Source organism: Streptopelia decaocto (genome assembly GCF_964273445.1).
Source record: "Streptopelia decaocto genome assembly, chromosome: 1".
NCBI lineage: Eukaryota > Metazoa > Chordata > Aves > Columbiformes > Columbidae > Streptopelia > Streptopelia decaocto.
The window spans coordinates 79,491,827-79,510,592 of NC_138663.1; the positions used below are offsets into that span (position 1 = coordinate 79,491,827).

General features: G+C 34.0%; 1 protein-coding gene across 2 annotated transcripts in view; it reads right to left on the reverse strand.

Moving 5' to 3' along the window:
- Positions 1 to 220: 220 nt before the first annotated feature.
- The window catches only part of AEBP2 (AE binding protein 2), a 48,372-nt gene continuing 29,826 nt past the window's right edge, over positions 221 to 18,766 (reverse strand). The window contains exons 4-9 of one of the 2 annotated variants that reach the window (XM_082068113.1): positions 17,488 to 17,674; positions 11,133 to 11,257; positions 8,006 to 8,073; positions 3,910 to 4,023; positions 3,588 to 3,654; positions 221 to 2,280 (exon numbers count right to left, since the gene is read on the reverse strand). In XM_082068113.1, coding sequence (XP_081924239.1) covers positions 3,600 to 3,654; positions 3,910 to 4,023; positions 8,006 to 8,073; positions 11,133 to 11,257; positions 17,488 to 17,674 — 549 coding nt within the window. In that variant the 3' untranslated portion in view covers positions 221 to 2,280; positions 3,588 to 3,599. The remainder of the gene's footprint in view (positions 2,281 to 3,587; positions 3,655 to 3,909; positions 4,024 to 8,005; positions 8,074 to 11,132; positions 11,258 to 17,487; positions 17,675 to 18,766) is intronic. The other variant, XM_082068114.1, reaches the window with a different exon arrangement.

Here is an 18,766-nt window from a genome sequence, read left to right on the forward strand (position 1 = left end):
AACTGAATTTTCCTTCCAAAGCAGAAGCTGTACCATGAGAACATGAGATAATACTTTTCTCAAACCCAAGAAAAGAAAGTCACAGTTTACATGAACGTGACTTGAATCCATTAATTCCCAATTGTGTAAAGGTATGCATGTTACTACTTTCAGGAAAAACAACCATATTTTTATATTTATCTTTGAAAAGTTCATTGAAATCTTACAATTTTGAAGCTAATGAGGTTTGTTTGCTTTGTTTTATTAGAAAAAATACTCAGGCAAGGTCTACAATCATCTGTCAATTATAAATGACTTACATGAACTCATGAAGCAATAAAATTAAAAAAATACAAATACAAACTATATCCGAAACACTTCTATTTGGCAATTTTATAACAAATTCAAAAAAGAAACAAAGATTACGGATTACTTTATAGGTACAGAAAAAGCAGTAGGTGAAGTGCTCAAGCAAAAAAAAAAAAAACAAAACCAAAACACTGCATTTTTTCAAAAATAAAGTCACATCACTACAGATTTTATGAATAATACCCTTATTAAACAGCCATTCCAGAATATCTTATATTAGTGGTGCTTTTAATCTGCACTTCATTTCGTTTCATAAGATTTTTTTGTGTATATAAGTAACATTTTTAACCCACTGTTGCTAAGCAAGACTCTCGTGTCAGTACCAATGCAGAATGCATCTGTCTATTAGGATATGCTCACTTCTGCAACCAAAGGGTTACTTTATTCTATTTAATAAAAATTTAGTGTAAAAACTGCTGGTTATTAGTTTCACTGTAGTAAATTCCTCCCCAATAAGGAGGACTAATTCTGCAGTTTGACTGCATATATCCATACAAATTTTACATATTAGTTCCTTCCAATAGTAAGGAAAAAACTAATTTCATGTTCACTATTAGAAAGGAGTGCCATGAATGGGTACTATTCATCCCTCTAAGATTTCTGGGAAGGATGTTCAATGTATTTTTGTTCTTACAACAGATAACAACAGTAGTATATAGTCCCTTAGGTATGTAAAAGAAGGTTTTTTTATTGTTAAGGAAGGTGCTTTTTTAAACAATTCTTCTGGCAGCACTAGTGAATTACAATATCCTTCAATATTATTTCTACCATAATATATACACTTTAACTTTCATGCCTCTAGAAAAACATCTACAGTACATTTCATAATATAAAAATATATTACAAATCTGCTGAAATATTTACAAGCAATGTCCTATTATCTATATGCAACATTTTTGTCTCCATACAAAGACTAACAGGTTAGACACATTTCTATTTGTCAGTTAAAAAAATCCATGGCTTCTTGCTTATTAAGCAAGAAAATGATTTAACTTTCCTTTTCAAAGCCAACTTTGGTGCATAAAGGATTGATTTTCTAGATTACTTTTTTTTAAAAAATACCATTTTCTTTACATCTAGAAAACATTACGCCAAATAAAAAAAGTATACTTTACAAGTGAATGGGGATCCTAAAGGGTCAAAAAAGTAAAATAAAACACCAATAACAATAACTGCTTAAGTAGAGGTTTTTCAAAAACCATCCATTGATACTGATCACATAAAAGCAGATCTCATCAACATACTACACTACTCCTGAAAAGGGGGTCAGACATACTGCAACACTCTTTAACGTCTTTAAACCGTACTATATGTATTCATAGTTGACTGGAAAAGACAAGCATTCCATCAACATTTGCTTAAACATTATAATCCAACATATTTTAGGGATCTGCAAAAGGACACGAGATTACAAATGACAAATGATTACTATCCACCATACTCAAAGGGCAACAGGATAATCCCTTTGTAGCTGTTTTATTGTCTGGCGTGTGTTACATTTAGTTAACATTGACAAGAAGCCTAATAGCTTGTTAACAGTTCTCCTGGGAATTGTGAGTAAATGGTGATGGTTACTTTTTCTTTTCATCAAATATAGACTACTGTATTCACTAAAGAAAAAAGCAGCTTAAAGAAGCAAGCATGCAAAGCCTTTTAGTTGTTCCACTAAGTTGCCAGAAGAGTGTTTGCTCAGTCTCCCACTGTACCATTCCATGAAAATGTGGATATACAGTAATATATTAATATATTCCACGGAAGCATCAACTTCATTCACAGAATGTTTACACTACGCATAAATATTTATCTAAGAAAAAAAAGGATGGGATTTGACTAATGTGCAACTTTATTTCTAAATCCATTGTCAGTGACTAAGACTGCAGGTGTCCCCACTTGCTTGGTTTTTACCTCTTCAACCTCTTCTGGGGCATTGTTCTGTAAAGGAAGATAGTACAGCTTTACATAAATACACTGAGGTGTACATTCAAGTCAGCTAGAATATACTATGAAATCGCAAAAATATAAAATCTACTTTCATTTAATTTGATTGAAAGTGAAAGCCATTTTAGATGATACCATATTACTGTACTTATCAGATAATTATTTCAAACTTACTATTGGAGTCATTATTTTAGCATGACATTAACAGCTGCCACTGCCACTCCCTTAACCACTTCTTTCCATTGAAGAATTTTGGTCTTCAGCTTTATTTCTTTTATCTCCCATGGGTGGTCCCAAAGCTCTTTTTAATCACAGACTGATCTATACTGCTAGAAATCTAGTACCACATTATGTGAGGGGACCTTAATTTTATTTGGGAGATGTAGAAAGGGTTGCTCAGTCTTCCCCAAGGACTTAATCCCAAGAAACATTACATTTTTTATTTTAAAAGGTTGGTTTTTCTTTTCAAATCAAACTATCAGGTTCTGCAAAGGTAATCAATATAAAGATGATTAACACCTAGATTACATTATAAAACAGTCATTGTGTAAGCAGTTTTAAAACACGCAATCCAATTTCCTCATAACATTTTTATGATCTACTGTTAACATCAGTAACTCATACACTAAAGTAAGTATTTTACATACTTACATTTACAAAGAGAGCAGATATAGTATGATGATTTATTTTGATATCGTAAATCAAGTTTTCATTCATTTGATTAGTGAAATACACTGAATATTAAAGGTGAACTGAAAGGCTTATCACATACCGAGACCTCAGATAAGTGTTCTAGTGTCTCTTTTAAACATGAGGTCACTGGATGTTAAGGAAGAAACACAGGAACACTGAACTTATGGCAGAAAAACACACTTTTTTTGGACCCATTTTCATGGATTTTTAATATAAGCCCATAAATATGTATCTTTGAATGTTGGAAAACTTAGAGTGAATTAAGCATTTCAGATCACCTTTAAAAACTGTACACACACAGACCTGTGGGTATTAACAATTATGTGAGCACAGCAATAAAGAAGGGGGGGAAAAAAAAAATCATCAGGAAATTACAAGAAACAAGATGGATTAGAAGCCAATCTGAAGTCCCAAAAACACAAGTGTGAATGCAGCTTAAAGACAAGTAACATGTACTGTCCCCTTCTATCCCCCTCTGAAGAATCTCGTATTAAAAAAATAACAGTACTTGTACACAAGTACATATTTCAAGGTAATACTGCATGTATTACAGTTGAATACAAAATATGTAAAGAAAAATTTGGACTTAAAAAAATTGGTATACAAACCAGTATGTGATCTTAACAGAAGTGATCTTTCAGGATTCCACTGTATGTACCTCCTTTACTAGAATTTCTGTACACCAAGCACAAAAAAGTAAAATACACTTGGTAAATACACACATTCCCCGTTTCTCAGTAACTAGAGTTCAGTTCAAGAAGTTAAGTAATTCTGAAACAACTTAAGGCCTCAGAACTTAACTCCTGGACGCTGACAGGATTGAGGGTCCCTGGGCTGGTGTATTAGCAATCCCAATTTTCCAACGTCTAAAAGTTAAGTGAGGCTTAAGACTATATTCAAGTAAATAAAGTTTCAAAATTAGGACGTTACCTGTATATGTTTGGGTCCAGAAGCAAGGCAGTATCTTTTGGTAGTTTTGATAAATGAACTACTTTAGTTTTTAACTGATGTCGCTCACTTTCATTTACCCACACATCAGGCAGACTATGAATAAATAAATAAAATAAAAATATTCAAAAAAGATCAACCGTTGTTCTTACCATAAAATTATGCGGTAAACTAGTACACATGAAGTTTTTAAAGTAATCTTCACATTTCACTCGTTAAAAAGCATCTTCACTGGAGTGAGTAAGACAGGCAATCTTTACACATTACACTTCTAAGTTTTTCAAGTTCTCAGTGTGAAAAAGATACTCAAAAGAATTTAGATTATTCCAGAAGAATACTACACGAAACATACAATGGTAATGGCACTGCACTCTCCATTTTAACTATTTAATGTGAAAATAGGTAGCAGGGAGGGGAAAACAAACAAACAAAAAACCACATCAACACAGATCTTTGAAAATATTTTACTGGGCTTCAAATTCTTCGATGATGTCAAAAAAGTAAGTAAAGGTCAGAATATATTGCAGGCACTGGGCTTCAAGTTAGACTAATTTGCTTGCTCCAGGCAAACACCACAAAATATTTTCGCTATGTAACAGTTCTCATAGTGAAATGGAATAAAACTTCATCTTTATACATTAAAGGGAATTGTTGCTTCAATGCCACCTGCAGTGAAACTTGGGGAAGATGGCTGGAAACATACCCGTTTGTTCTATGCTTTGTACTTAAATCCTTTGAAACCAAGCACGCCTACTTCAGAGTGGCTTATTGCATTATGGTTTCTTTTGCTGAAAGTACATTGGCTGTTAAGGCCCTGCTGAGGTTTTCAGGTAACACTGGGCTTGCAGGGGTCATCAGTGTTTTACTGAAAACCCACTTTCCTGCCTCCTTCCAAAGTCAGCATTGACCAAGCCTGTGCAGAACAAGAAAGCGATCCATTTTGCTTCCCACTACTGTATAAAAACAAACAAAAAATCCACACACACAAAAAAGCCCAAACCACACAAACAAACAAAAAACCCCACAAAACACATCCTCCCGAGATTATTTTCAGCCCACATGAAGTGATTTTGTTTTTGGTTTGTTTCTTTTTATCATTACCTAGGAGCCAAAAATTAATTTCAGATTGGAGAAAAAGTTTTAAGTTTATAATTAAGGATTCTAACATTTTGAAACGAGTTTCAAATTGAAAAACTAAACATTTAAGCCTATCTAAATGAAACAGATCTTTCTCTGACCAAAGCTCTATGCAATTTGATAGACTTTTGCAAATTATTAAACTGAATCTCTATTTTTCAGCAAAGAAAGTTAGCTGTAATTCAAATTCAATTTTTTGGGTAAGCCATCCAAAAAATGAAACTAAATAAAACAGAGAACTTCTACCCAGTAGGAAAAATAGTTTCTTCAATGATACTTTTCCTTTTCTAGATGAAGGTGGAAGGAAAAGAGAAAAAAGGGGAGGTGAAACCACCCAGGAGGCAATCCATATGTCTACTTATGTTTAATACTGATCATGAAAGATTAAAAAAAAAATTAAGGCTTTTTTTTTAAAAAAAAAGCCAAAATTCAGGTTTTTGTCAAGCAACAGTTGGAAAACAATTTTAGTAGAAGCTATATGCTGAAGATGCAAACTGATACAAACAGAAAATAAAACTTTTCACATGCAAAGACTATTTGAAATGTACATAAAAACACTAACTCTATAAGCTAAGAAGTAATGGCACAAAGAACAAATTGCTGCTCTAAAACAAACAAACAAAAATTGAAAAGTTATTTTAATCTTGTCTAGGAAAACCGCTAAAGACTAGTATTTACTTTTCCCGAAAAAATACTTAATATACCCGAGAACACGGAGCAGTTTAACAGTTTGTCAAGGTGACTCAGAGGAGAAAAATATTAAATCATTATTACTAGCTCCATCTGAAAGGCTGATGAACAGCTCAGCACAATGGAAAGTAATCATCATCACTGCATTCAACTTTTCTAAAGTGTGAGTATATTCACTGTGCAAGACAAAGAGAAGACATGAGCCATGATACCTCACATTTGCTGTTCTTAACTGTAATAATCAAGACGAATCTGCCAAATACTAAGTAATTGAAAACTACATCACTCAGTGCAGGAAAATACATCCTCTACCTAACCCAGCCAAGATACAAGAATTATCAATACAAAACACTTTATTCCTTTGACCTGATGAACCAAATCAACATTCTATTGGGGATGTCTTAACATCACTGAATAATTTGTCTTATCCAATGCAGAAATTCTAATATTGTATTGATCTGCATGAGCAAAAAACTTATTTGACTCTATACTAGAAAAACAGTATTTTTTTTTTACTTTTCATGTTCCCAGAGTGTTACATGCTTTTTTAAAATGTTTCTGTCTTAAAATGCAATTATCTGTCTTCATCTGCAACACTTTAATATGAATAATTTCAGAATGCTGTTATGCATAGTATTACCAGCTGTCCTAAAAGGAAGAAAAACGACACTTTTTACTACAGTATTTTAGTTATTCTCTCTCAAGATTAATTAGAACTTGTCTAGAAGTGCTGCAATGAGCAACAAAAGTTACAGACATTTCAAAACTGCACCAAAATGCCAAACATTGCTGCAGATAACTTATCAGCAATCTCTTAGTCCTCTGCAAATAGAAGTTACAATAGATTCACACTTCCAAGTTCACACTACTGCACACGACTAATCTGAGACACTACAAACCTGAGTAATTCAAACCACATCGCCAAAGCAAAGGTAAATTTCTGTTATGCTAAGGCTTTGCATCACCATCCTACTCAATCACTTAAAAGCAGCACTGAATCTAAAAGATCTTTGTTCTAAAAGATAATTGCATGAACTCTAACTACTTCATCTGAAACTTAAGATATCCTTACTTAATGAATTCTACCAATTCAGAGATATCTTATTGGTAAAACTGAAGTTCCTTTTAAGAAAGAGCCTCTAAACCTGCATGTCCTACCTAACTATTTAGCTATTCATCTTAGTGCAAACTAAATGTCTTAGTAACTTCCACCTTAATGTGAACTATACATCCCAGTAACTTTATCTGTATGTAGGACTATGGATCCAGGAATCTGGGAGTATAGATCCAGGAAATAAATCTATTATAATTATTCTTACCTTTAAAAGGAAAAGTAGTTAATTGCCTTAAAAGTTGTGAAAAACATGTAACATATAGCTACTGCCTCTCCTGAACAATACTCTGCCCACTGCTCTCCTACAGCACAGTGAAAACCAAACATTTACTCTACTTTTCTATAGAATTAAGATCAAAATATTTACATATAAATTCTTTCCTCTATCAGAAGATATGAGATATCAGCTATTTCAAATAAGTAGATAAATTATTTCTGAAGTACACTTACTACTTCCTATGTCCCAAGCCTATCTGAGGGCAGTTCCTTCGTTCTGTATTACACACAAGGCTACACACTTGGAAGAAGGTAGAACTTTGAAAAACCGAGAGGAAAAAGTAGCCAAATATGCTGGAAGAATATTCCAAGCTTCAGTGGGAGAATTCATAGCAGCAGCAATAGGAAATGGATATCTTAAAGGGCCAGCTGTGGTTATTATCCTGTTAAATTGTGGCACCTAGACAAAAATTCTTGTAGTTCTACTGTTACACGGATGATTGTACATTTTTCTGTGCCTCAAAGTATTTTAAGATCATTATGAAGGACTGAGTGAAACAAAGTTGTCTCAGTGATAAATTTCCCTATGTATATGGTGGATAAAACCAACCTAAACTCTCCATTCAGTAAACAGAGGACCTTATTATTAATACCCATAGTGACAAAATGCATCAAAAAATACAGCTTCACATTTACCTGAACAGGTACCAGAGCTTAAAGACTTGAAAGTTATAGTAAAAATCAAATAATTGCTGATTATTTTCTAAACTTTAAATTACATTTTACAAAGCATTTTTAAAACATGAAATCTAATTTAGATATTCAAAGGCATAAAATAATTCAGTGACAGACAGTTCATTTACCCCACTGTAAATCCTCCCTCATTTGAATTCTATATTATATCACTAGCAATATACTTACATGTCCTCTGGTGTCCAGTGAAGCAAGAGTTTTATTTTTCCAGAATCTTCTTTTCTTTTAGCTATTACCTGACAATAATTACATAAATCATAATTAAAATCAAATCTGCAGTTTTTTTGCCCAAAAACTGTTGTTCTTGTTCTACTGAACATTCATAAAAGGCCAACTGTTTTACTCTTCAAAAGTTGTACTAATCCTACATACAGGTAGAATGCACATATCACTACTCAAGCCGTTCTTGGCAAGGTTTAATATTTTCCTTTAACATTTGTCTACTGACTGGTCCCTATTAAAAAACAGGTGCATCCAGTAAGTAGCCTTCTTTCCTTTAAAATAGTTTACATTTTCAAGCAGCTACTCCAAAAACTTTGAAGAACATACATTCCTCTACAAATACGCTCACATTGTTCCACAAGATGTCTATAGAAGACGCAACAAACTGATGCAGCTTCTAGATTAATTACAGCATGGCATAGGAATAAAATCTTCTCTCATAGATGCTTTGACATCCTGATTCATAATACGTATAACTAGGTAACCTTTACTCATTCCTTTCAACACCTAAACCAAGCACTGAATACATCTGCCAGGGTTTTATTGTCACCCCGCAATCAAAACCCTCGACACTGGAGAACCTTTAAAACACAGAAATACAGAAAGGTGGCAAGTGATCTTTATGAAAAAGGCTATTAAAATCTAGCATATAGAAACTGAATAGTGTAGCTCTTTAAAAATATTATTCAGCCAGTAGATGTATGCTCAGTACAGCTTTATTTGAAAAAAACTCTTACTATATTCGCCAGAAATAAAAGTGAAATTTAATTTGAAAATAACTCAGTGAAGGAAACGTGCAAAGTTGTCTCAAACCAGAAATGGAATTCTGCTGACCTCTTCTGGAAAAAGAAAGAAATTTCACTCTCTAAATTGATACGCATCTCACTTTATTTACTTAGTGTGTTTCAAAACACATGTAACTAGTATGTGATCACTGAACTGAAATATCTAAAAAAGCTAAAAACCAGTGAAGAACAGTTTAGTATTAAAATATTTTAAAGAATTAACTCCAGGCATTTCAAAAAGCTGGGCAGGGGAAAGCTGAGGACAGGATAACCTATAAGATACATTTTTAAACAATGTATTATCTGCACTTTAGATTACATAGAAATGTTTGACTTTTCCATCTGACAATTCAGAGAATTAAAGCACCAGGAATTTGACTTCAATTAAAAAAAAGTAAGCAGGAAAAAAAATTAATTAAGTGAAAGGTGAACTCTGGATAGCAAAAACATTTCTTCAAAAAGGCTTTAGTGATGACTGCATTCTACAGCTTTCCATATGTATAAATAAAAAGATGTGTTTGAAAACATATGTATATAAAAAGGAGTGCCTTTTCATAGGGAATAAAAGTTATCTACAGTGACTGTTTTGAAATTCTTCACATTAGTAATTTTTCATTAGGATATCCATCCTGTAAAATATTGGCATTATTCTTATGCTGCATAAAAAGAAATAAACCTACATCATTTATGTCAGTTTTCAGACAGGAAGAAAATTCTATCTTCATATTTTTCACTTTTCACATTAATGCCTTTGGTAATTACGTATTTCTTATTCATCCGAAAGTGGACCACACAAACATATTACACTATTTATCCAGTCACCATTCAAATTCAATGTCCTAATGCTTGCACGTTATGCAAAATTTGTTTACATCTGAGGTAACAATTAGCTCAGTATAACAGTGTACATCCACAAGATCTCTTCTATTCTACCTTTCCTTTTGAAGGCAGATTTTAGGCTGAGTCTCATCAATATAGCTGATGTGCAGCATAAGCCCAATACACTAAAACAGCGCAGCAAAGTGCAGCACAGGGCTGGATTCTTAGAACAGTTCTGCCACTGGTACAACCTCTCCCACAACTGAGATTTAAGCAGTTTCAGATCTAATCAACTCCCTACCACCTTGAGTGCCCCATGTATGGTTAAGTTAAAAGGATTTTCACCACTTCCTCCAAGTTAATTCAAAGCAGTTTTAGAGCACATTCCTCCCTCTAATTCCATCTCTTTATGAATTATACCAATAGCCAGAAGTGAGCTTCCACAACCAAGTAATCTGTCTGGATAACCTTTCAGATTAAAGCAAGCTGTGAATTGGAAGGGAATCTGCTTTTCTCACAGCACTGTAAAATCCACATTGGCCTGGAAAACTAGAATGAGATTTAAATACAGTAACAGCTGAGACACCTGCAAATTTCTACTTGCAGCTGGTGCTCAATACACATGAAGTTCATGAACAACCACTTGGGAAAACACTCTAGCACATGCCACAGATATTTCCAATAATCATCAGTCTTGTAGAACACGACAAAAGTTTCATGCATATAAAAACATCTATGTATGGCAAGAGACTGACAGTTCAGTAATTTGAATCATGTGTTAATGTTAAGCCATAGCTGAAGACAGAGCAGTCAAGCATTCTTTCCTTGGACTTCAGTTCACCTCATATTAGGTCTGTCAATTTACAAAGCACCTATCCTATCCACAGAAAAGGGAGACTGATAAAATAGGATATGGAAACAGGACTAAAGGCCAGTTCCCCACCTGGTTCTTGCCACCTCCTAGCAATTCACTGACATTTTGGTGGTGATTTTATTAAAAGAAGCAAAGGGGGATAACACCACATTTATTCAGGATTTTATCTTTTAAACTAAAAAAAGTAAAACACAAATTTCAGATCAGCATATTTGAAAATTCAATTTTACAATTACCCTCAAAATATTCCTTGTGACTAATTAACACTGTTACTCATGACTATGGGAATGCCATCTAAATTGCATTCTTATTCAGAAGATATAACCAATTTTTTTCTGCAAAACATACTTGCTGTTATATATTTCCCCAAGTGTATCAGACAGGAAATGTTGCAAGCTACTCAATTTGTGAGCTAGAACAACTACTAATAGTACTTTTTGAAAGTTAATTTACTAAGAGAAATGGACACATCAACAATGTAAAATATTCACTATTAAATGCCTAGAGCAGTAAGAGGAAAACAGAAATCTTTCTGAAGTATTAGATTTTTCAGACACATAGGTCAACAAACAGAATGCATAATACATATACTTACAGTACTATGAAATACAACACTGTGGCCTTTTCCTAAGCTTTCTATATGTGCTGAGAGGTTAAAGCAGATGGCTCGATGTCTTATAGCATCCAGTGTTTGCGCATCAAAGAAGTCATGAGGTCTTGCTAGAAAAAAAAAGTAGAGATCCTTAGTGTTGAGCACATTGAAAGCACTGAAACACATACAAGCACCTAAATAAGTCTGAAGTGTCATCAGTAAATCATTTATCAGTATGGCAGTAGCACTACCTTGTCAACACGTTGTAAGCATTAATTTAACTGAGAGGAATGACTAGAAGATGGGCACAATTCATTTAAGTTGGGTCAAAACATAGTCCTTGTAAATGAAACAGCTATTTTGACAAACTGAATTACACTTGTTCTTTTTTTTAAGTTTCAAGTGAATTCTATTATTTCTTAAACTTCAAAATTAAGAATTCATTAATTTTGCTGAGTACCTCTGGGAACATCCACTGCTACCACCTCATTTTTTTTTTTTAAAAAAAAAAAAAAAAGTCTCAGTACAAAGAAACTAAACCCAGAACTCATTAATAAATGTGAGATCTAATTCAATGCAAAAACAACCTAGCTAGTTTGTAACGTTTATGGGAACCTAACTGGACAAGTCATCTTTACAGCACAGACAATAGTTACAATGTTACTGCTGTGACTTCTTAAAAAATGCTATTTTAGTTCTTCAAAACATTACAATGTATACAATCAACATCTTAAAAGCAGAATTATACCCATACCTTATTTCTTAACTTTATTATAAAACATTCTGATCTAATTTATAATCACTAAAAAGCCCAGATATTTCTAGTGATTACTGGGATGCTGTAAGGAGATCAACAATGGCACTGAAAACAAAACTGTGTGGTACTGCAATGGGACACAAAGCAAAGGATTATGAACTGTGAACACAGAAAATACCAGCTCAAGAAATTTTTGATCTCCAAGGAGAAATAATGCTGAATAGTTACTTGAAAAACTCCACACTGCTAGACATGTTTATTTATATGTAAAAGTTGTCATTCCATGTTCTTCGCTTATTAGTAAGATTATTTTCTAGGCAAGAAGCATCAACTGCATCATATACTACATTTCAATTTATGAATAAAATGAAATTAACATGCATCTGAGATTTCACAAATAGTCTAAAAGCAGCATGCACTAATGAAGCCCTTTTCTATTAAGTGTTTCTTGAACAGTAAAAAGTTATTGAATTCTGATTTTGAGTGTAAAGAAGGTTTATCAATTCTACACTAAAAGTACTTCAACTGAAAAACTGCTACTAGGCACATACTTGCATAGTGTTAAAATACTTCACACATTTTTTCTTAAAAGAAACCATATATTACAGTATGAAAATATTCATATTTTTAAGCCTTATTTGAGAGTAGCAATTCTCTATTTAACACACTGAAATTAAAACTAAGAGTAGGAGTTGATATTACATTACTAACTGTATATCCTGTAATCTGCAAAAGCAGTGTTTCAGAGTTCTGTTGTCTTCATTTAAAACAACTTCTATATTCCTTTTAACCAAGATAATCTATCCATTATTTCAAAAAAAATTACAAATTCCACTTAAAGCTAGTATTGGCTACACTCCTGGGACTAACTGTTGTTAAGAATTCATGTGTACATTATGTTCTCCTTACTCTATCTCAGCTGGACACTGCCAATTAGGCAATCATCTTACTGAAATGTTTTCTCGCTGTAAGTGTAACATAGAACCGCAGCTCATGCTGCAGGTGGTCAGTGATGCAAGCATATAAATATTTTATAAATAAATATGAAGGAGGGATGGAGGGTGGAAGAGACAACCCCAAATTTTTGCTTTTGGCTTCATGCAGCAAATTTCTTCGGGATTTACCATTGGATAACAGTCAACAGATGCAGAAGAGCACATTTGTCAGAGGCATATGAATAGTTTTATTTATTCCTTATTGAGTGTTAATGCTGTATCTTCCATGTATCTTAAATCTATTCCATCAACATTTTTTCCAGAGTAACATGCCTCCCTGATTAATAAAAGTTCCAAGTACACATCAATTACTTAAGTCAAATAAATTAAAATCTTCATACCACTAGCCTACTAAATGAAATTCCAAGTCTTATGTAACTAACATTCTTACTGTAAATTCCATGAACAGTAAGTTTCCTTATCTCACTTAAATTTCTCCAGTAAATTCAATTGTCATACTTGTTAATGACTATAGTGTCATCTTTGCTACTGGAAAAGCAAGTGACAATATTGCAAATAGGATCTTAGGTTCTTCAAAATTCTTTGAGGTAGCTTCAGAATAGCAATGGTATGATCTATTTTAGAGGTTCACACTTTCAGTATGTTTGGCTCTATACCTTCAAATGACAGACTACATTGAGCAGTGAATGTGTTTAACACTATCGAGAAGAAAGTTACTAGCTGTAATCCTGAATTACTCTGCAATATCAAAATTCATATGACAAATGAGATGGTCTCTATAGCACCACTAACGTAAGCAGCTGCTCTAAGTGTCTACAGTAAAACATGCTTTCATAATAAAAGTACTAATTTCCAAACCTAAAAAAATGCTTACTGTTTACAGACAGGAAAATACAAAACAGTTTAACAATGACAAGTTCTTATGAAAGAAAATAAAACAAAAAGTAACAGTATGAATTATCTTTATAGAGTAAGTTTTTGTCACATATGAAGTAACAGTAAAGTCTCCTTTTTTATTTATGCATTGTCTCCCAGGAGGGTGTTAACCTTGAGATATAAAACACAGGTCTATATAGAGGAAGCAAATTTATTGATTTGCTGTATTTAAACTGTTAAGAATTTATATATGAGCATGCCTCAATAGCAGCATGTATTAGCAATCAATTGTCAAATATTTAGCAAGCCATTTACACCTTGCAAAAAAAAAAAGCTAGGGTCTAATTAAAACATTATGATGTTTAAAGAACACACTGACAATGTTTTTTCAGGAGGAAAAAAATGTTTTGTGATGTAAACCTGTTTTCATCAAATGACTCTTTGTGAGTAATTTAAACAGACCGTATGCTACCAAATAGCATCTTGTTTTACACCCATTTGTCATAATATCTTGCAATTCAACTTGCAGAAAACCTGGTATGTAAGTTCAACACCTCTCCTTTGGAATCCTCTTAAAAATCACAGAATCACAGAATCGACTGGGTTGGAAAAGACCTCAGAGATCATCGAGTCCAACCCTTGGTCCAACTCTAGTCCGTTTATTATGTAGGTATAGAGTACATAAAGCTAGAAACACAGATTTAGACTGAAGAATACTTAATGTAGTTATTTTTCTACTTTGGCTTCTAAAATATGGGTCCTTGTCCCCCTTGCTCTTGTAAAGACAAAATATAAATACTTCATTCTTTAACTAAAACTACACTAAGAAACAGAAAGACAAGCAAAATTGTATCAGCCCTTTGTAAAGTTCACCTAATCAACAATAATCCATACAAAGTTTGAAAGAAAAGCTACCGCTACTTAGCATTTTCAGAAAATGCCATCAACTATGGATACATTTCTGGGTCACATACTCCCTAGAGAAATACATTACAGTAGTCAGTTCCCAACTCAGTTGCAGATGATTTTTGCCTTAAGGCAAAACTCTACAGCCAGTATTGCATTTGTCTCAAGAGGCAAGAAGATAAGAAATTGTTCGAGCAGCTGTCATTTTTTTTCCTGCACAACACTTGATCAAGACAGCAGACCATTCAAGTACTACAGTTTGGTCTTCAACATTCCCGTAATATTTACTAATAATGCTTTTGCCACAGATTCATTCAAGAATTCTGCAGTAAATTCTTATTATGACTAGAACATATTAGCAGGTAATTTGAAGTTTTAATTATTAAGCTGTGATTTGAAACTTTAAGTCTATAATGTTCATCAATTACTAATAAAACAACAACCCAAAAAACTACTTGGGGGTAAACTGAATCAAGATGCATTATATCAGCCACCTAACAAAATCAATATGGAAAAGCAAGTCAAAATGCAAAATTTTGAGATTACAAGTCTTAGACATGTATATTTCATTTGAGCAAAACAGTGAACATTTCAAGGCAATAAATCAGGGACCTACAACTATTTCAAGTAAGTCTCTCTTTCACTACATCTAAGATGAACCAAAAGGATACTGCAAAGTGACCACATAACGCTTCATTGATCAGCCTTCCCTTCTGGAACCTTCTTATTTACATAGATTGCTAGAGTAAAAGGGAAAGTTCTTTGAAAGTAAAATTATGACAACAAAATCAGCTTTCTACCTTCTTTGAATGTTGAATCAGTGTCAATATTAGAGAAATTCTTGAAGTTTACACTTTTAAGATGTGTTTAACGATATAATATGCTCACATATATTTTAACAATACCCAAACATTAAAAAAGCGAAAGAAAGGAAAAAAAAAAAAAAAATCACTATAACTAGAGCTAGCAGTGGTTCTTCTAGCACTGAACTGCATAACTGTCACACACTATAGAAATAAGATACAAGAAATACACTTTTCAAGACAGAAACACAATCACTGCTTCATAAATTTCAGTTGCTTAGAACACAGATGAGCTACTAAAAGAATAATCACCATCGTGAAATAGAGCAATCACCTAAGACCACTAGTAAGTGCATCCACTGTTGCAGTACCATTTGAATAACTAGTAACTGTATTTCTTCACAAGAACAAAAGAAAAATACAGTGAACTGTTCTGCCAAAGAAGAGTTCTGGAAAAATAAGACTGTAATTGCTGACCCAGCAAAGGAATGCCAAGTTTTCCAGCACACCATCACTAAAATCCTACTGCCAGCCCTGAGACCAGAGTGAAATAATTGCCTGCTTATGAACGAAGTTCCATTTCTGTGGACAGTACGAGATATAAGAGGTCTAGTGATCCATAAAAGAAGGCATCACAGAATCACAGAATGGTTGGGGTGGGAAGGGACCTCTGAAGATCATCTAGTCCAACCACCTGCTAAAGCAGGTTCACCTAGAGTAGACTGCACAGGAATGTGTCCAGGTGGGTTTTGAACATCCCCAAAGATGACTCCACCTCCTCTCTGGGCAGCCTGTTCCAGTGCTGTTGCACCCTCAAAGTAAAGAAGTTGCTCCTCATGTTTAGATGGAACTTTTCATGCTTCAGTCTGTGCCTGTTGCCCCTCATCCTGTTACTGGACACCACAGAAAAGAGTCTGGTCCCATCCTCTTGAAATCCACCCTTGAGATATTTATAAACATTCTCCCCTCCAGGCTGAACAGAGCCACACTGACTCTCTCCTCATAAGAAAGGTCCTCTAGGCCCCTAATCATCTTTGTAGCCCGCCGCTGGACTCCCTCCAGTAATTCCTTGCCCTTCTTAAACTGCGGAGCCCAGAACTAGACACAGTACTCCAGATGTGGCCTCACCAGGGCAGAGTAGAGGGGGAGGAAAACCTCCCCCTCAACCTGCTGGTCACACTCTTCTTAATGCATCCCATGACACCACTGGCATTCTTGGCCACAAGGGCACATTGCTGACTCATGGTCATCCTGTTGTCAACCAGAACTGCCAGGTAAAAATTAATGGAAGTTTTTTCTTCAGCTGTTGACATACTAGCAGGAAAAAATCCAAATGGGTTTTCACATCTCTGTACTCTAAAACACAACTGTCACAGTAACTGTTTAAAATTAGTAAATAATCAGTTCAGTTCTGCATTCAAAGCAATTATAAAACAAAGCTTTTTTTTTTAACAATTGCCTATTCTTTCCTAACTATTTCTGTACATTAGAATAAATTTGACATGGTTATTAGTCTGATGCTAGGACAACTGGAATCAACTGGATTAAGATGGACTAGAAAAGGTACTGGTTAAGTGATTACTCCTAAACACATTGATTCACGTTAAGTTTAGCGAACATCAAAATCAGATCTTGGTTTCACTCATAAAACTGTCATTAAACTAATGAAATGTTTGCTTAAAAGAGAGCTTATATAACATGTGCTTATCTCCAATTTATATGAATCTGCAATCTCTGCCTGAAGTACTGAACTCCAGATCTCTTAATCACTAAACAGAACATTTTTCAACAGTAATAAAATTACAACTCAAAAATGAAAAACTCAAACTGTTGCTCACAGAAAACTGATCTTTTCTACTGAACACATAGATCCATTACCCCTAAAAGGGAATACTAGCAGAATGTGGAACTGTATTACTTCCATGACAAGGGATGCCAACACTTTAATGCAAAGATCACCACCCTTACCAGACACATATCTGCAAAGAAACATCTAAATTGAAGAGAAACATCCTATTGAAGACAAAACTTTCAAGAACTTCTACTCTGGAAATACTTACGTAATGATCGTCGTCTCTTGTTCTTTAACTTTCTTCTTTTATTCATTCCAGCTTTAGATGGAGATTCTTCTTTGGCCTTTGGCTGGCTGGCAACTTTTGAAGAGTTCTGTTGGCTGAAGTGCGTGGGCACATGACGGGCAAGTCCTCCCTGAGATGCAAAGCTGGCATTGCACCCACCTACTACACACTAATGGGGGAAAACAACATAAAACACAGAACAACTGTATCAGCATGCTATTTGGCACTCATTCGCAGGAGTTTGATAGATCTTTCAATTTGACTTTTCTGGCTCAACCTTCAACATGCTAAAAGGAAGACAATTCCTCAATGACCAAGCAATTCTTAAAAAGAAAAACAGGAACAATCTCAGAGAAATTTCTATCTAAACTTTATAACTCTCAATAACTATTCCATAGTGTAAAAAATAATTTCCTATGCTATATGATATTCTGTAATATTGTATAGCATAAAACCAATCTCAAACGAGGTACTGACACTCTTCCCACAGAAAATAAATGCTTCTGAAAAACTTTTCCCTTTCCCTCTTGTCTTTCCAAACTGTGTTACTGCATATTTCTCAACAGCTCTCCAATCTTCTCCATGTGAGAACAGTGACATTCTTTAACATCATCCTTTCTTGTGACAAGGCAAAAGTGGAAAAAAAAAAATTACCCACATTAAATTTGAAACAGCTTAACACTTTTTGTAAATGCTATACCATTCTGTCTAAAACTAACGTCAATAATTTCAGAGCTGTATTGACAATTATTCATACATTTGGTTTGGGATGCTACTATTACTTCAGAAGTCATATTTAAATAAAATGTCCTCTCTTTCTCAAACAGAAAAATAAGAAAATGTCAAATAATTAAACAGAAAGACAGAAATCACAAGTTATGTGCAACTAAGTTAGTACTGGCTACATTTATTGGTGTTTTTATAAGTACGTGATTTACAGTTATATATTTTTATTTACAATTATTTAATTTGGAAACTGAGTATTTAAATTATACTGCTGGGGAGGGAGGCGCAAACCTTTTCTCTTGTGCTCAAAGATTGCAAGGATAATAGAAAATTGATTTTAGGATATGCATTTCATCATGGGCTGCAATGCACTGCGTATCCACATGATCTATTTTTCTTCTGATCCAGAGAATAGTAGTAGGGCAAATGAGTTGATTAGCCAGTGGCAAGATATCACTCTAAATCACTGCAGAGTTCTCCTCTTTCCACATCTGTTCTGCTCCTTCCTCTCCTTCTTAGCTCTTTCATCTGCACC